We start from the raw sequence: 20,392 nt of genomic DNA, 5'->3' as shown, positions 1-20,392 counted from the left end.
GGGTTTCACCATATTGGCCAGGCTGGTCTGAACTCCTCCTGACCTCAGGTGATCTGCCCACCTCAGCCTCCCAAAGTGGTGGGATTACAGGCGTGAGCTACTGTGCCAGGCCTGCCATATAATCTTTTAGGGTCATTTTTATGGTACCGATTTGCAGATTTAAATACTGAGGCTTAAAGGGCAAAGTAACTGTCCAAGGTCACAAAACTAGTCAATGGCTGAGTTAAGATTCAAACTCAATTCTGTTTGACTGGAAATCCCAATGTTCTTTTCCTTCTGTCCCACTTAGACCTGCTCCCAGCATTACAATTTCATTCAAAGGTGATGTAATGATACCCAGCTTACCAAGTTCTACCTCCAGTGTGCTCTCGATGGGATCCAGAATATCTGGTTTGAGTTTAGTGTCTGCGACTGAAAGATGAAAACAAAGATTACCGTTTGCATTGAGAAGTCTGAGGGCCTGCTTGATGAAGATTTGCACGCCCAGCCACACTTTCAGCTAAATGTCTTGGAGCTCTGTCTTCAAGCTCATTTACTCATGATCTGTAAATTTAGGAATTATGGTTTCCATGTAAAAATCTTGCCCCCTAAAATGACTGCTACATTGAGTTGTGGGTGCTGGTACAACATTAGCCGTTAATTGATCCATATATGCCTGTGTGCATTTTCTTTCACACTGATCCTGCCCCTTGGAGACTTAGCCCCTATCTCTGTCTTTTCCTACAAGATTTCTTTGTGGTACCATCTGGCTGAGTAATCCAACTGAAAGGAGAATCCACCCGAGAAACTGTGAAAGTCAAGCATGTCTGAGTCCACCCCTCCATCCTTAAACTCACGATTTATTTCAAAATAAAGAAGAGTTCAGTCCTTAATTAACAATTTTATCCTTCAACTTCTTGCCACAAACTTTCAAATATGCCTCCACTGTCAAAGTTCCTCGTGAAGGTGTCTCTTTTTCTGGATAAAAGAAAATTCAGGGTCTTTTTTGTTGGCACCATCCACTCTTAATTCTCAAAGGCCTCCTCTCCTTTGCACCATCTTGGTCCTGTATATTTAACTTCTCTCTCTCTCGCTGACTCTTTCTCTCCCTCTCTTTCTCTGGGCTTCTTCTCATTGCATTTATTCATGCTCAGTCTCATCATCCTTAAAAAGAGAAAACACACCCTGCCTCACATCCCAGCCTTACTCATTCTCCTTCCTTCCCAGCCAAATTCTTGAAAAGTAGTTCTATGTGCCCATTCCCTCCATCCCCTCACCTCCCATGGAACCTGATTTCTGCCACCATTACTCCACTGAAATTGCTTTAGCCAAGTTCACTAATGACACCCATGCACCTAAATCCACTGGGCATTATCAAGTTTTTAATTTACTTTCCCTCTTATCAGCATTGGACACTGTTGGCCATGCTCTCTTTGAAACCCTCTCTTCTTTTGGTTCCATGTTCTCTTACTCTGCTGCTTACCTTCAACTTCTATATTCACTTCTCTGTGTCTTTCCCTTCCTCTATATCTCTTTTGACTATTAGTTCTCTCTTAGTGTTCTTTCACTCCTCTTGATTCCCCTGGGTAGTAAGTTTATTCTCTAGTCCTCTTCCCTGTGAAAGGTCTTGATGCTTGAGATTATGTCTCTCCTACATCATCAGTTTCACTTCCTCTGTTGCTCTTCTCTCCATCCTTCTACTGATATTCACTTGCAGATGTATGTTTCCATCCCCTTTAAGGATCTTCCTCTTCTCCACCTCCTCAAGCATTGAAATATTCCTGAGTTCGGCTCTAGGACCTTCTGTCTCTATGCCCACTTCCTAGGTGATCTCATTCAGCTCTTTGGCTTCAGATATCATGTAAAAATTGACTATCTTCACATTCACATCTCCAGCCCTAACTTCTCCAGACTGGATTATCCAAATGCCTACTTGTTATCATGATTTGGATGGCTAAAAGTCCTTTTAAGCCTATTACTTAATTTCCTCTTCAAATGCTCTTTTCCTTCAGCCATTTCAGTCTCATTAAATGGTACCACCATTCACTAACTTATCCAGGGCAGAAAACAAAAACACGCTTGATTGTTCTCTTTCTCCTACCTTCTACTTGAAATCCAGCAGCCTGCTCTGTTGAATTACAAAAGCCCAGCCACTTCTCGTCGCCTCTTCTAGGTCTATTCACAGCACAAGCAGTTTAACCATGAGTCAAGCCTGCTGCTCCAAGACTGTGCCTGTTGTCATCCTTCATATCGATGTGCTCTTGTCAGCACATTGCCTCCTTGACCAGCTCAAAGCCTGGCTTGCATCCATGGCTCCTGCTTTCCCTCATCCTTGCTCCCAAACACCAAATCCTTTACATCTACCTCCTAAATATTTTCACAGTCATCTAATTATCTCCATTCCCTTTACCACTCCTTAGTTCAGATTCCCGTCAGCAACTGCCTGCTTGACCACAGAACTTCCTCATCCTTCTCCCTGCCTCCGTTCCTCCCACTTCTAGCCCAGCAAACAAAGTGATCTATCTTGAATACGAATTTATTCATTACATTCTCCCACTTAAAACCCTCAATACCTCCCCCTTGTTCCTTCATTAAACCTCACACATATTAGAAGAGTGTGTTGTCAGTCCTGCTCCCAGATGCTCTCCTTCATCTCCTGGACATCACCTGTGCTGCTGCCTTGGTCTAGATTGGAAGCTCCCCTACCCTTACTGAGCTGGTGTGTCCTCATTTCTCTTTTCTCCCTTGGACTGGGCTTCCCCAGGTTGGATCTGGTGGGCCTTCCATGTGCCCATAGTGTTCCTTTCTCTAGCTGCACTGTATTGTGATAACCTGCTTCATCTTTGTCTTCTTACCAAAACAGAAAGTTCTTGGAGTCAGATAAAGCATCTGGGCCCTCATCCTTGCAGTCTTAGCTCCAAGCCTGACATATGTTAGGTGTTCAGTACATATTTGTGTGAAAATGAATAAATGCGAGAATGAATGGCTAAGTGAGGAAGACAGTAATGATGGCAGAGAGGGCTTGACTGAAATAGAGGCAACAGGTGTTGCAAGGTGTCCCTTGGGTGAGAGAAAAGCAGATTATGCCATTGAGAACTTGGGCTGAGTTATGGCTGAATTAAAGAACAATTACACATCGCTTGCAGGGGAAAAGTGGTGCAAGTGGGTTTTTCACATTCCAACATCTTTCAAGGAGCAATGTAATAATAGAAAATGACATCTAATCTATGTAAGATCTAATCTAAAGTAATAAAAAATGATTCTGAAGTGATAGAGGGTGCAAGGGCCAGGAAGTAAGCAGGAGAGTTTCACTTGATCATGGGGTGCTCCATGTGGTTTGTATCTTGTAACGAAAGAAGAAGATTAATAACTAAGAACAACATCAACCACTCTGTAGCTCTTTGATACAAAGCATGAGTGACTGGCTCTCTTATGTTTTGACTCCTCAGACCACATTTCAATTAATGCTATCACCTAGTTGATTCAAGCTGATACTTGCAGATCTAGTAAGAATGACCCTAGGTAAAAGTAGACAAGCCATGGAAGAAAGCCAACGAACCAAAAAACATATAGCAAGATGTTCAACCTCTTATTAGTCAGGGAAGTATACTGTGGAGTAGAAAACAAACAAACAAAAATGAAACTCCACAACATCAGTCATAAAGTTTGATAACACCAAGTATTACTTGGGAATAGAGGGAATTTACTGCTAATGGAGGTATAAATTGGCAAACCAATAATTTAGTATAATACTATGTGTTTATGATACAAAACACATTTCATAACTCAAAACAATATTCTATTTTGTCAATAGATGCATACATATGTAGAAAAAACATAAAAACATAAACGGAAATGACATCAGTGATAAGATGTGACTATACTGCGGAAGCAAAGGCTTGGAAGGGAATGGAGTCATAGACCACAAGTTGTTCTTCCAATATTTTGTTTCTTTAAAAAAAAAGTATGATTTTAAGTATGTGGGAAAATGGTAACACAGTTAAAACTGGTGATAGGTACATGGATGGCAATATTTCTCTGTGTGAAATGTTTAATACATTTTTTAAATGTATTACAAAAGCAATTCAGGGGCATACTCATGGACAACCCAACTTGTGAGAATTTGAATCTGTTTCAGAACTTAGCCTTCCTGGGGGATGGCAACCTTGATGTTTGCCCACATTAAAGATTTTCCATGATTATAAGTATATGACTCTTTTTTTCCCTAAGAGGAAAAATTAACTAAGCCAAAAGAAGATAATTTTAATTTGGTGCTCAGATCTCAGATCTTGAGACAAAAATCTCACTTACCAACGGTTCTCACTTGAACCACAGCTCTGACTGTCCATGAACTCGCGGTATCCGACAGCGTGTAATCACACACATATCTGCCCTGGTGATAGTCATAAACTTCATCCACTGTGAGTTGGTTGCTCCTTTCCTTAGGGAGGAGGGTTCCATTCTAATCCAAAAAAGATTTTAACCAGATAATTTTTGCCATAGAAAAACTTCATGAATTACATACCTACAGAAAAATCTTACAAATTTGAACAGGGAGGAAGAAGGTCAATCTGAGATAAGGGTATCCCACAAGCTATGAAGACATTGTGTTGAAAAACTGTACTTGTAAATTTGAAACAAGAGGCATTTTTTAATATAATTGCATTGCGTGTAGAGATGAGACAGTCAAACCTCCAAACCTGATCAGCCCCTGAAGAGCTATTTAAAATAGGACTTCCCAGAGCATGCATGACTTGGAGCCCTGAGAACATTCTAGAAGACCTGTAGTGTTCTAAGGGCTGATACCAAAATGAATTTTTTTTAATATGTGTGTGTGTACAGGCATGTATATATGTATCTACAAAACATATATTGTCTATATTTACTTATATAAAAGATATATACTTATAAATAAATACTTTATATATTATATAAGCAGAGGTTCTGGAATGTGAGTGGCTTTTTTCTCTCTGACAAAGCTGGTAAGTGAGAGCACTGAGAATCAACCTCATTTTTTCTGGTTGAGTTTCATGTTGAGATTGAGGAATTTCCCTTCCACTTTGCCTGTCTACTGGTAGAAGCTGGGATTCCCCTGTGCCACATCTCTGGTGTGTTTTCTGTGGGCCAGGAAGGAATTTACAGCAGGCTAGAAAGGAGACTAAGGGTGGGGGCAGACTGGCCAGAGAAGGGCCTCTGTGGGCAGGAAGCAAAACGAGGCCACGAGGTGGTGGCAGAGAAGGCCAAATGTGTACCAGGTGATCCTAAGAATAAGAACTTTTCAAAAGAAAGTTTGAAAACATAGAGGGAAATTCAAAGATAAAACTTCAGAGCACACAGTGAGAGCATACAAAGATCAGACTCTGGGGGAAGGTGTAAATCACATGAGAACATGTATAGACAGAGGACATAGAGCTGTCACTAAGACCCACCTAAGCCACCAGGGAGGATGGGGAATAACATATCTTTTTTATCCATAGAAAGGTAAGTGAGGCTTAGTATGTATCATTAAGACATTATGATATGGAGCATAGAGGAAACATCAAAGAAAAGAAATTAGGGAGAAGCAATTTATGCCGAGGATGATGGGAAACCCATTCTAATAATACAATTACAGGTCATCCTCATAGGACAAAGAGAGGCTAATGCAGCTGCACAGGGAACGCTTTCTTTTTCTCATATGTGAGCAGTCATGAACAGAATATGGAAGCAGGAACATCCACCAGCGTGTATCTGGATGAATAGTATCAGTAAGTCCTCAAAAGAATGGAGGCATGAAAAAAAAAAGGAAGACACTGCAAAGGACTTTTAAAGAAGCAGGGAGAAGAACACAGTTATTCTTACTCCTAGGGGTAGATATTATAATATTATACTGCAGTCTTATCAATTTATTATACTACCAGTCAGCACAGCTGCTGAGCATCCTGCACACTGTGTTATTCTATGGCAATGGTGCTTCCTGGACTTGGTAACACAGTAGAGCTCCTTGCTGGGCTTCCACTACCTAGTCTGGGAGGCCTCCAAAGATCTGCATTTCTAGCCTCATACTCCCTGGCCCATCCTCCCTGGTGCATTTCAGGTTTTCATGTCCATTTTAGTGTTCCCTATCATAGACAGTGTTCCCTATCATAGACTCATTTTGTCCAGGTCTGTATTCATCGCCGCTTTCCTGCTCCTACTTGAATTTACCACTACTGTCTCCAACTTGGTAAATACTGTGAATATGTGTTGAGCCAGAAAGATGCCAAATAGTCTACTCATCTATTTTACACACACTCCTAGTCAATTCTTTTAATCTTTCATTTTATTACATGAAAATATCACTAGCATCTGCCACCTTCTTTCTGTTTCTACTTCTTTCTGTACTGTCCTGGATCAGGACTCACACCTGTAAAGTTCAAACACATCAACAAGGTTCCAATAACCATCATGAGAAATCCACAGACTTTATTTCCATTCTTGTCTTAATTAAACCACTCAAGAACTCTCAGCTCTCATCACAGTGAGCTGCTCAGTGTGACCATTCACTAAATATACTTTTTGTTTTTCTGTTTCTGTTGCCTGTGATGCTCTTTTCAGCTAAGTGTAGTTGCAGTCTCTTGCCCCATTTTCAACTAGCAACATTCTATTGATAGATTTTTTTTACTAATATTTATCTTTTAACGGGAATAGAGTATATTATGGAAATGATTGATAATGGGCTGGATGTCAATTTCTAGTGAAGGTCTTGAATTAATTATTTAACAGATGGTTTATGAACCCTTAGAGAAGGAAGTGATGGTTAATAACCAGCTTGCATTTGCTAACAACAATCATATAAACGTAATTTCATTGTCCATAGTTAAATAGACTAGAAGTTCAGAGGAATACAACAGACACAGAGTATCTTCACTACCGTGAGTCATTTGGAAAATATTCTCATGATCTCTCTGTTAAACAAAAGGTACATTGTGATCTGAATGATCAGATGTAGGACTTTTGAGTGCCCTTTTAGTTAATTAAGCAACATCCTTGTGTTGTGGATGAATGGATTATATGTAACTAGAAGGATCAATCTGGAGTCAATAGCACAACACTGTTTCTGGTGCTATTTCATGGTGCTAGCCTGGTTGGTAGTTTTAGCAGGGGCTTGAGTGAGAACATATCGTGCATGCAGATCTCATCTACATGCCTCACAAACCTGCATGTGATGTCTAATATGTCAGCATTCAAAATCAGAATTCCAACCTCTTGACATGTAGAATGAGCTAAAAACAACAAATTATCTTTAACAGAAATAAGTATAAAATCATGAACATAAGTTACAAATTCTACTCTATAAACAAAAAAATAGAGAGAGCTGGCTTGATTTCCATTTTTGTGAAACAGCTTGCCTGCCAACTGAGAATAAATCAACCTTACAATGGGGCTGTCCCAAAGCTAAAACAATTGTGAGCTGTGGCAATATTCTATTCTGAACAAGGAAGGAAATGTTTCTTCTGTTTCAGTGTTGGTTAGACAGCATATAGATGATTGTTTTGAACATGTGTTAGAAAGCTATCCAGATCCTCAGAGTTCTGAAATGTTAATAGTGAGAATAATCAGATGGGCCAATGTATCAACCCTGAAACAGTTTTGAAAAATATAATAAATTATCTTCTTCCTATTTAGAAACACATTAAATTAGCTTCTTCTCAATTTAGAAATGCATTAATCTTTGGATCTACCCAGTCTCACCATGCTCAGCAAATCTTCACAGTGCTAGGCCCACAGGGTGCCAACAGGTGCCAGTTATAAGAACTGGGAAATGAGAAGTATCAGGTATAGGTACCAAACGTCCCTGTGGTTGGGCTCACACCTGTAATCCCAGGACTTTGGGACACCGATGCCGGGGGATCACCTGAGGTCAGGAGCTCGAGACCAGCCTGGTCAACATGGTGAAACCCCAGCTCTACTAAAAATACAAAAATTAGCTGGGTGTGGTGGTGCACACCTGTAGTCCCAGCTACTTGAGAGGCTGAGGCATGAGAATCACTTGAACCTGGGAGGTGGAGATTGAAGTGACCCAAGATTACTCCATTGCACTCCAGCCTGTGTGACAGAGAGAAAGACTCCATCTCCAAAAAAAAATAAAAATAACTTCTTTGTGGTTGGCATGATGGCTCACACCTGTAATCCCAGCATTTTGGAAGGCAAAGGCAGGGGGATTGATTGAAATCATAAGTTTGAAACCAGCCTGAGCAATATAGCAAAACCCCTTCTCTACAAAAAAAAAAAAAAAAAAAAAAAAAAAATCAAATTAGCTGGGTGCAGTGGTGTGTTCCTGTAGTCCCAACTACTTGAGATGCTGAGGCTGGAGGATAACTTGAGCCCAAATTCCAAGACGGCAGTGAGCTGTGATTATACCACTGCACTCCAGCCTAGGCAGCAGAATGAGATCCTATCTCTAATACAAACAAAAACCTTCCATGCAACATCGGGCTTAAAAGCAGTCCAGCAGCCATGTCAGAAGTGTGGCAAGATAATGTGGCATGAGTGAGATTGTCTTAAACTACCAATGGAAATGTCACTCAAGGTACAAGTCCTACTAACAGTAGATCACAGCAATGTTGTCAAAACTCATAACTCGGGGGCCCTAGACCAGTACAGAAGAGACTTTCCTACTGCCCTTCATTATAATTTTGACTTGTTGCAAGGATTTGCTTAACTGAAAATCATAAAAATGCTGTTACATTAAACGTAACTATTATTTATTTAAGATGAAGTCCGTTTATGCAAATGCCATTTTTTCATTACATTTCTCAAACCAGAAAAATATATAGAAAAAGTTAGTAGAAAAATAATAACTCACTTTGATTCTGACTTTTCAGTCATTAAATATGTTAATTAATATAATTATTGTGATTATATTATTAATTACTGATTAATATAATTTAATCTCCAAGCTGGACCCCAGCACTTTCCCACAGTCTTCCTTAGGCCAAGAGGCCAGTGCAGGTCAGCAATTACCTGCAGAGGGGGCAGCTGGCCTCATCCAGGCCCAGAAGGTGAGTGGAAACCCAATCAAGCCTCAATGCTCTGCTTAAGGTTATCCCTGTCCCAGAGGCAAGACCAAGCCCACACACATATGTGCAGCCTAGCTTCTGCCCCTGCCCATCCCAAATTGCTGAGCAGCAACCCCAGAGAACTCACTTTGCCTCAGAGACTAGCATGTTGTTCTGCCCAACTACACATTCTAACAACAATATTTCTCAGCCAGATGTAGGGAATTTGAGTGCCCTTTTAGTTAATTAAGCAATATCTTCATGTTGTGGATGAATGAAAGACGTAAGGGTATTGCTCTGTGACTAATTCTGATCAGGCAAAGTTCCAGACTATTTGGGAAGACAAGTCTGCAACTTTATCTCATCAGAGGCAATCACAGAGCCCAGCCAGCGACTCAGCCTGACCATAGAGTTCAGAAAGGAACACGAAGCACAGCAAGCAGTTTCATTTGACCTCAGAGCACAGAAAACAGCCAAGCCCAACTAGAAAACTCAGCACCGAAGTCTGCTTATCTGGAATTGCCACCAACTAGCCCATCTGGAATTCCAGACTAGACTAAATAGTGAAGGTCTACTACCACCGAAGAACACCTACAAAGACCAAAAGAGGTGGCTGCTTCCCTAGTTGCACAGGCACCAATGCAAGGACTGATGATGACGAAAAATCAAGGAAAAAGGACACCACCAAAGGAAACTGATAAAGCTACTGTAATGAAATCTGAAGAAGTAAAGATCTAAGAAATGACTGACAAAACTCCAGAATAATCCTCTTAAGAGAGTTTAGGGAACTCCAAGGAAATATGTATAGAAATTAAAATAAATTTTAAAAACAATTCACAAACAAAGTGAAAAGTTTAAAAGAAAAATAGGAAAAAAATGTAAATAGAAATCCTTCTACTTGAAGTGTAGGTATTTGAAAAATAAAGAAACCCTAGAGATAAAGAATGTAATACCTGAACTATAATATTAACAGCAGATTTGATTAAGCAGAAGAAAGCCTCAGTGATATCAAAGATGACATTTGAAATTATCCAGTCAGAGGAGCAAAAAGGAAAAAGAATACAAAAGGCTTGTGGAAGTTATGGAACACCTTCAAGAGAACCCAGATTCACGTAATAGGAATTTTAGAAGATGGAAGAAAAAAGAAGGAAGAAAGCATAATTAAGGAAATATTGGCTGAAAATTTCCCAAATCTAAGGAAAGACAATATTCATGCATAGGAAACTCAGATATTGCCAATCAATTCAACCAACCCAAAAGGGTTTTACCAAGATACATCATAATCAAATTGTCAAAAATTCAAACAAGAAGAAAGAATAGTGAAAGTAGCAAAATATGAGAAACATACCATATTCGAGAAAGTCCCAATATTGCTCTCAGTGGATTTCTCAGCAGAAACGCTTTAGGCCAGGAGAGAGTGTTATGATATATTCAGTGCTGAAGGAAAAAAACAAAACAAAACAAAAACCTGCCAACCAAGCAAAGCTGTTATAAATAGCCTGTTATCAAGATAAAGTGTTTTATGGAAGCCTCATGGCAACCACAAAACAAAAACATGTAGTAGTTTCACAAAATATAAAAATAAAAGATTCAAAGCACACCACCAAAGATAACCATCAAAACATGAATGAAAATACTAACATGAAAAAGTAACAAGAAAACCTAAAAAACGCATAGAAAATAAATTGCAAAATGGCAATAGCATGTGCTTATCTAGCAATAATTACCTTGAATATAAATGGATTAATCAAACCATTTACAATATGTCTCCAATCAAGAGACGTATAAAGGCTAAATGGGTTTTCAAAAATTCAGCCATATGCTCCCTTCAAAAGATTCACTAGTAAGGACACATATAGACTAGAAGGGAAAGGATGGAAAAAGATATTCCATGCAAATGAAAACCAACAGAGAGCAGGGATAGCTCTACTTATATCAGACAAAATAGACTTTCAGTCAAAAGCTATAAAAAGAGACAAGAAAGACCATTGTATAATGATAAAGAGTCCATTCACTAAGAGGATAAAACAATTGAAGATACATAGGTACTCAACACTACAGCATATATGTATATAAGGCAATTATTAAATGAAGAAAGAGATAGACTGCAATGCAATAATAGTGAGGAAACTCAATACCTTAATTTCAACCATGGACAGGTCATTAAATAAAATAAAAAAAAACTTCGAAAATTGACCTTGAATTATGCTTTTGACCAAATGACTCAACAGACATATAGAGAACATTCTATCCAACAGCAGCCAAATACACATCCTTCTCAAGTACACACAGAACATTTCCCAGAAAAGATATGTTCAGCTACAAGATAAATCTTAACAATTTTAAGAAAATTGGGTCACAAAGGCATAAAAGTAGAAATCTAAAAATAGAAAATATCTTGGGAAATATGCACATATGCAGAAATGAAACAAAATGCTCCTAAACAACAAATGGGATAAAGAGAAAATAAAAAGGAAGTTAAAAAATATCTTGAGACAAACAAAAATGAAAATATGATGTACTGAAACATGTGGGATGCAGCAAAAGCATTTCTGAGGGAAATTTATAGCAATGAATGCCTGTAACAAAAGAGAGGAAAGATTTCAAATAAACAATCTAATGATACACTTAACGATGCTAGAAAAAGGGTAAAAAATTTTATTTATTTATTTATTTATTTGAGATGGAGTTTCGCTCTTGTTACCCAGGCTGTAGTGCAATGGTGCGATCTCAGCTCACTGCAAACTCCGCCTCCTGGGTTCAGGCAATTCTCCCGCCTCAGCCTCCTGAGTAGCTGGGATTGCAGGCATGCCCCACCATGCCCAGCTGATTTTTTGTAGTTTTAGTAGAGACGGGGTTTCACCATGTTGACCAGGATGGTGTCGATCTCTTGACCTCGTGATTCACCCGCCTCGGCCTCCCAAAGTGCTGGGATTACAGGCTTGAGCCAAAAAGGGTAAAAAATTAAGCCCAAAGTTTGCAGAAGAAAGGAAATAACAAAGATCGAAGGAGAAATAAATGAAATACAGATTGGAAAAACAGTAAGAAGAAATGAATAAAACTAAGAGTTGGAGTATTGAAAAAGCCAAAAAGAGGATCAATACTCTTAGCTAGACTAAGAAAAAAGAGAAAACTCAAATAGATAAAATCAGACAAAAGAGGAGACTTTACAACCAATATCACAAAAATACAAAGAATTTTAAGAAACTCCTATGAACAATTATATGCCAATAAAACGAATAATCTAAAAGAACCAGATATATTCCTAGGCATATACAACTTACCAATATTGGATTATAAAGAAATAGAAAATCTAAACAGACCAGTAATGAATAAGGAGACTGAATCAGTAATAAGACATCTTCCATTAAGGAAAATTCCATTCCAGATAGTTTCACTGTTGCATTCTACTAAACATTTAAAGAAGAACTAATACCAATATTTCTCAAACTCTTTAAAACAAACAAAGTGGTGGGAATACTTCCAAGCTAATTTTATGAAGCCAGCATCACTCTGATATCAAAGTCAGAGAGAGAATTACAAGAAAATTACAAGCCAGTATCCCTGAAAAATACAGATGCAAAAATCCACAACAAAATATTAGCAAACCAAATTTAATCATACTTTAACAGAATCATTAATCATGATCAAGTAGGATATATCTCTGGGATGCAAGGATGACTCAACATGTGCAAATCAATAAATATGATAGACCACATTAATAAAATGAAAGATAAAATCTATATGATTATCTCAATCGATGCAGAAAAAACACTTGACAAAATTTAACACCTTTTATGATAAAACCCCTCAACCAATTAAACATAGTGGGAATGTACCTCAATACATTCAATATATGTACCTCAATATATGACAAACCCATAGATAACATCATACTTAATTGTGAAAAGTTGAAATCTTTTCCTCTAAGATCAGATTAACAATCAAGAATGTGCACTCTCAACCACCTGTTTTCTTCATAGTACTGGAAGTCCTAGCCAGAGCCATTAAGCAAGAGAAAGAAATAAGAAGAATATTAGTAGCAAAACAAGTACAATTGTCTTTATTTGCTGATGACATGATCTCATCTATAGAAAACTCTAAAAACTCCAGCAAAAAAACTGTTAGAAGTGATAAATGAAGTTAGTAAAGTTGTAGAATATAAAATCAACATATAAAAATCATTAGTGTTCCCATGTACTGATAATGAACTATCTGCAGAAAAGGAAATTAAGAAAGCAAGGCAACTTACTATAGCAGCAAAAAAGTAAAATAGTTGGAAATAAATTTAACCAAGAAAGTAAAAGACCTATATACTGAAAATTATTTAAAATACTGACAAAAGGAATGGAAGAAAACAGAAATAAACCTAAAGGTGTCCTGTGTTTATAGATTGGAAGAATTAATATTGAGGAAATGTTGTTACTACTCAAAGTAATCTACACATTCAATGCAAACCCTATCAAAATGTCATTATTTTTTACAGGAATACAAAAAGAAAACTGTCCTTAAATTCACATGAAACCACAAAAGACCCCAAATAACAAAAACGATCTTGAGCAAAAAAAAAAAAGGTAACTGTTCCACATTTCCTGATTTCAAAATATATTACAAAGCCACTTAAACCAAAACAGCATGGCACTGGCATAAAAACAGACACATCAACAAATGGAATAGGATAGAAAGCTCAGAAAGAAACCCACACATTTATGGTTAATAAATTAAAAAAAAAATGCCAAGAACAAGCATGAAATGGGGAAAGGATCATCTCTCCAATAAATGGTGTTAGGAAAACTGGTTATCTACAGGGAAAAGAATAAATTGTATCTCATGCCACATACAATCAATCAACTCAAAATGCATTAAGTAATTAAACACAAGATCTAAAGTTGTAGAACTCCTAAAAGACAGCATAGTGGGTAAGCTCTACAGCATTGTTATGGGCAAATATTTTTTTGGATATGACCCTGAAAGCACAGGCAACAAAACCAAAAAGAGAGAAATGTATAGCATAAAACTGAAAATCTTCTGTGTAGCAAAGGAAATAATTAATGGAGTGAAGAGACACTCCACCAAATGGGGAAAATATTTATAAGCCATACATCTGATAAGGAGTTAACATCAGGAAATATAAGGAACTCAAACTCGGCAACAGCAAGAAAACAAATAGCCCATTTTAAAAATAGGCAAAAGATCTGAAAAAAAATTTCTCAAAAGAAAGCATGCAAATAGCCAACAGCTATATAAAAACACTGGTCATCAGAGAGATGCAAATCAAAACCACATTGAGATACCATCTCACGCCAGTTAGAATGGCGATCATTAAAAAATCTGAAGACAACAGATGCTGGAGAGGATGTGGAGAAAAAGGAACACTTTTACACTGTTGGTGGGAGTGTAAATTAGTTCAACCATTGTGGAAGACGGTGTGGCTATTCCTCAAGGCCTTAGAAATAGAAATTCCATTTGACCCAGCAATCCCATTACTGGGTATATATGCAAAGGACTATAAATCGTTCTACTACAAGGACACATGCACACTAATGTTCATTGCAGCACTGTTTACAATAGCAAAGACCTGGAATCAACCCAAATGCCCATCGATGATAGACTGGATTGGGAAAATGTGGCACATATACACCATGGAATATTATGCAGCAATCAGAAATGATGAGTTCGTGTCGTTTGTAGGGACATGGATGAATCTGGAGAACATCATTCTCAGCAAACTGACACAAGAACAGAAAATGAAACACTGCATATTCTCACTCATAGGTGGGTGATGAAAAATGAGAACACATGGACACAGAGAGGGGAGTACTAAACACTGGGGTCTATAGGGGGTAAAGGGGAGGGCCAGTGGGAGGGGGAGGTGGGGAGGGATTGCCTGGGGAGAAATACCAAATGTGGATGAAGGGGAGAAAGCAAACAAAACACACTGCCATGTGTGTACCTATGCAACTGTATTGCATGCTCTGCACATGTACCCCAAAACCTAAAATGCAGTAAAAAATAAATAAATAAATAAATGCTAAGTATCACTAATCATTAGAGAAATACAAATTGAAACCACAATGATACATTACCTCACATGTGGCTTTTATCAAAAAATTAACCTGTTTTACATTGCTGGTGGAAATGTAAATTACTACAGCCATTATGGGAAACTCTATGAAGGCTCATCAGAGAAACTAAAAATAGAACTTTCATATGATTCAGCGATCCCAGTTTTGGGGACATATCCAAAGAAATTGAAATCAATATGGCAAAGGGATATCTACACTCCTATGATTACTGCAGCACTGTTCACAATAGCCAAGATATGAAATCAATCTCAGTGTCCATCAACAGATGAATAGACAAAGAAAAATGTGACACATTTACACAATGAAATACTATTCTGTCTCTACAAAAGAAAATTCCATCATTTGGTACAACATGAATGAACTTGGAAGACTATGCTAAATGAAATAAGCCAAGCACAGAAAGACAAATCCTGCATGATCTCACTCATATGTAGAACCTTAAAAAGTTGAACTCACAGCAATAAAGAGTAAAATAATGATTAGCAGAGGCTTGGTTGGTGGGGAGAAGAGGGTGAATGGGGAGATGCTGATCAAAGAGTACAAAGTTTCAGATAGATAGGAGGAATAAACTTTCAGACATATTTCATAGCCAATAATATTGTATTGCACATTTCAAAATAACTAAGAATGCAAGTTTCAAATGCCTGGCCACAAAAAATAAGTAAGCAAGGTGAGGGATTCATTAATTAGCTTTGTCATTCACTCCACATTGTATACTTATATCAAAACATCACATCATACCTTGTAAATGTACATAATTATAATTTGTTATTTAAAAATAATTTTAAAATAAAGAAGTTAAAAAAAGTTTTAAAAGCAATCTGCAAGCCTGTTTTTTGATTTGCCAGTTAAAAATATTGTGGAATGTTCCACAAACTCCAAGCCCAGGGATTTATTTCAGTTGGATACTCTATATCTGATGGGTATATCCCTGTTCAGCAGTTTTGTTTGAATTTCATAAAGCCATGTTTCATGAAAACATTTTCTCAGCCGGTGTCAGCTTCGTCTGTTCAGAGATGGGTTATAGGTGTGACTCACCCACCACCTGAGAACCTAGGGCTGAGCAAGAAGAAGGAAAAGGCATTGGATGTTTTTTTCTTGCCTAATGCCATCACTTTTAGTAATGTACTACTGCTACAAGGTCTGTGATTTCCAGGTTCCTATGTGCCTGTATATGTATGTGTATGTGTAAGTGAACACACACATTTGTGTAATTCACAAAGCCAGGACCTGTCCAAATCTGTATCAGAGGTACAATTTTAATAACAGCCATTGTTCGCCTATCCTTAGGGCGACTGTCTGTTCACCATTAAACACATGCTGATGTTTGCAGTCAAAGCCCCAGGGAAGTGAAACAAAGCCTCCTTTTGTGAATGTCAAACAGTTTTAGGGTTTAGTTTATAAAAGCAATATTTTCAGATAGCTGGCAAATATTATGTGGCTTGTGCTCACCTGAAGAATAAAAATTCATAGCTTTCACTTCAGGGGCACGATCATTGAAAAGTCAAACACATTTCAACTGAAATAACTGGGACAAGACTGCTTTACTGGCCTAAGAACAGCCCACCAAGACAACAAAACAGCTGCCATGTTGGATGACAGATATGCTGAACCAAAAGGGAGTTTTGTTCTGGAGAGACAACTGAAAATAACAAACAAAACTATTGGCTCTTGTTACTAACCTTATTTTAGAAGTTATGAAATGAATGTTTCTGAAATTAGGATTTTCCTGAGACCAGCATTCTTTCAGTGTCATATCAAACTCGAAGTGAGACCATAACCCATGCCACTCATCCTCTCTGTATGTTTATTTCTGTAAAGGATGTGATAACATCCGTCCTCCTATTAGCATGGAGTCTCAGGAATCGAGCAGGGAAATGTCTCCTCAGACCATGGTAACCGTAGCCCCAGGAGACTCGCATTCTGAAAATTTGGGGTGCCTTAAACCATTACATAAACATAACTCATCTTTCTGACTTTAATCAGTACCAGTTTAAAGTGATATTTTTATATTAACAAACATATATATGATGAGGTTGAATGCAAAATTGTGCATAATTTTGAAGACAAAGTATTGGACTTCAAATAGTTTTTGCAATCATCGGAAGCGATTTACATTCTATTCCTGGATTCCACCACCCAAGAGACAACTGACAGGAGGCTTTGTTGGAGGAGATGGTTAGGCAGCATTTACTCATCGGCTAGCACTCGGAAAAACTATAGAACAAGATGGAAATACGAAGTGCTTTTGTTATCGGAGTTTACATACATGTGGTTCATAGCTCAAAGTCATTTTGAAACTTGCCTTTGTTCCCTTTTTCTCTTAACACTGTGCTCCTTTCCCAGCATCTCACCTGGGCAAGACATCTGTCACTCAGGGCCACCTAGGATTTGTCCTAACTGTCCTTCAGGATCCTTTTGGGAATGTATTCCAGTCCCCAATATCTTTCACAAATCCTTCAAGACTTATGTCTTGGGTGCTCCCTTCCCCTTTGCAATGCCTATTGCTTTCCAAAGACAGTGAAAATGAATGAACCTTTCCTCCTACATTAGCAGATGTTAGTAGGCTTATGTCTAACCTCACGTGTAATATACTTGAATTTTGTAAGTTTTTCTGCTATTGATCAAAAGGATGGTTTTAATAATTAAAATATCAAGCACTGTGGCTTCCCAGGGGACATGATCATTTTAGAAAGTCAGATCTCCTGAATAGGCACAGGGCTGGTTTTTGAGAAGCTCTAGACCTAAGATCTCAAACATGCTTTTCTGTGAATAAGCCATGAAGATGATACCATAAAAACAATGAATAAATCCTTCCCTTGAGACAGACGGATTGCTTGAGGTCAGTAGTTCGAGACCAGCCTTGCCAACATGGTGAAACCCTATCTCTACTAAAAATACAAAAAATTAGCCAGGCATGGTGGTGCAGGCCTGTAGTTCTAGCTACTCAGGAGACTGAGGCACGAGAATTGTTCTAACCCCGGAGGCGGGAGTTGCGGTGAACCAAGATCATGCCACTGCACTCTGGCCTGGGCGACAGAGCAAGACCCCATCTCAAAAAATGCTCTTATATTAATTTTAGAGAATTCACTCTTACCTGGTACCAGATTACCTCTGGACTTTGTGCATCATGTTGGCAGCTGAGACTGGGGCAAGAAATGGAGCCAATACTCCCAAGAAGTAGGTCTTGCTTATGTGATGCAGAATTCTCACAGGATGCATTTGTCTGGGGCTTAACTTCTAAAATCATTTTGACACAACAGGCCACATGATAGGAACTCCTAGGAAATTAACAAGATCCTGTGAATATAGATTTTGTCTAGATAATAGAGAATTTGGAAATGTTTTCAGATAGAAATGCATTTGGAACATACTTAATCATCTTGGGTTTACAAATATATGATCCAGCATTATTCACCCCTGGGGTCCTAAAACGAAGGGTGTATTTTTCCTGAATGATGTGAGGATTGCTTTTCCTAATGTCCTCTAATGGATCACCATTCGAAGGTTGTCGGTACCATTGGACATCAGATAGGTCCTTACTACCAGTGAAGGGTAGGTGCTCAGGGCCTTGTGTCGGTGAGAGTCGACTTCTGTGGCAGAAATATGATTTCTGTTGCTTTGGTAAATCACAGAATAAGACAAATTCTTCTTCACTCCTTGTAGAATATGTCCAAATGTACTTTTTTGTGTAACAACCTGAAAATCACAATAAATAGAACAACATGGAAACATATTAGAAAGCAGAACTCTAGCTTCTATTTACACATAGTACTTGATTTAACAAGAGACTAAGCTTCCTCATATGTCTTTCTTCTTCACTGTCCATTTTGTAGGAGAAAGAAGTTCGTGTTTTAATCCCCACCAAGTAGACTCCAGCATCACCAGCAGCAGCTCCGGTTTCCTGGAAAAGATGGTAGAACCCTGGCTTATCCCTCTTCAGCTGCTCTCACTGAACACTCAACTACAGTAATGGGTACCTTGTCAATGCTTGGTATCAGCTGAAAGCTGTTCATCCTAATAATTCTCCTCTCACTACCTTTTTAACAGCAGGATGGAAAGGTTGTGTATTATCATGGCATGATGCTGATATATCAGGTTATCCCTCATTTTACCTTTGACCACAGACTCACAGTGCTAACATAAAAAGTGAAAACTCCTACCTGAAATATTAAATTGTTCAATTCTTTCTCCTGAGACAAGTGAAAGAAATATCCAGCCCAAATAGAGCATTGTTCTCCCATGTTCCTGTCATCACTCCAGTAACTTCATTCTGTTGCCAGAATAGAGTTTTGAGATGCAGAACTGTTTCTTGAGCATCCTTTTCATTTCTGCAAATGAAGAAATGGGAAATGAAGAAATCAGAGCCAGTGACCAAATTGAAACCCATACAGGAAACTTCGAAAGGGCAGACCCTACCCAGACCGGCTTTCTTGTGCCCATAGCTTACGTGGGTATTTCCAATGGTATGTAGCAATCTTTTCACTGGTGTCATTTCTTACAAATCGCCTCAAGCTCATGATATCCCTTGGGCCTAGGCTCTATACAGAGTGTTCTTTTAATGGCATTTCCCCCTCATTAATCTTTTTTCTTTGATATTCTCACCTAGCACATTTATTTCCATGAGTAATTTGGAAAGAGGTAAGTTTAACTTTTCCTGAAAAAATAACCCAAGTTGAATAAAAATGTCAGGTTCTTCACAGTTAGGGAAGCTAGAGATATAGCTCCTATTGATAAAATTTGAGAAGGTTTGGACATCACTAGTCTGTACTATTAGAGAATAGAGGCCACCTGCCTTTATGCCCCAAATACAAGAGGGAAAATTGTCACTGGATGGCATCACTATCAATCCTTTCAAAAATGAAAGGGGGAGCTGGTCCCCTCCAGAGAATCATATCTAGGCTGTGTCCAAAGGACTTGTGTTCCCTCTGTTGATAGGTTAGTTATGGGACTTTTCAAACCACTAAGGAGAAATGAAAGATAAGAATCCTGGGTGGGAAATATTTAATTATCATTTAAATGTGTTTTGAGTAGGAAGAAAAAGGATTTTGCTATAGAACAGTTTTATCTGTGTCTCTTAGAGTTCTGAAGTATTATCATTAACATAAAAATAACCTGTGTATAGCTCTTCAAGTTATAGGAAAAAGGTGAGTTCCCCCTGAACGTAAAGATTCCCCGAAAACACTCCCAAACTGTCATAGGTTCTTTAAGGGTGCTGAGGGGAAAAATAAATAGTATCGTCACTATTTTCAAGGGTCTATTACAGGATAAAGAACATCATTAAAAATACAATTATTCTGACACTGG

At 38.2% G+C, this 20,392-nt stretch overlaps 1 protein-coding gene across 1 annotated transcript in view; it reads right to left on the bottom strand.

Annotated features, from left to right (window-relative positions):
• IL18RAP (interleukin 18 receptor accessory protein) overlaps positions 1–19,669 on the bottom strand; it is a 30,393-nt gene extending 10,724 nt beyond the window's left edge. The window contains 5 exon segments of the mRNA XM_003734685.6: positions 346–411; positions 4,291–4,441; positions 18,183–18,366; positions 18,460–18,784; positions 19,249–19,669. Of these exon segments, the coding sequence (XP_003734733.3) occupies positions 346–411; positions 4,291–4,441; positions 18,183–18,366; positions 18,460–18,784; positions 19,249–19,318 (796 nt within the window). The 5' untranslated portion in view covers positions 19,319–19,669.
• Positions 19,670–20,392: the final 723 nt, after the last annotated feature.

Source organism: Callithrix jacchus, chromosome 14 (assembly GCF_049354715.1).
Source record: "Callithrix jacchus isolate 240 chromosome 14, calJac240_pri, whole genome shotgun sequence".
In the NCBI taxonomy this organism is placed as follows: Eukaryota; Metazoa; Chordata; class Mammalia; order Primates; family Cebidae; genus Callithrix; species Callithrix jacchus.
Note: the sequence above shows the minus strand (reverse complement) of the source record. Positions and strands in the feature narration are given on the sequence as shown.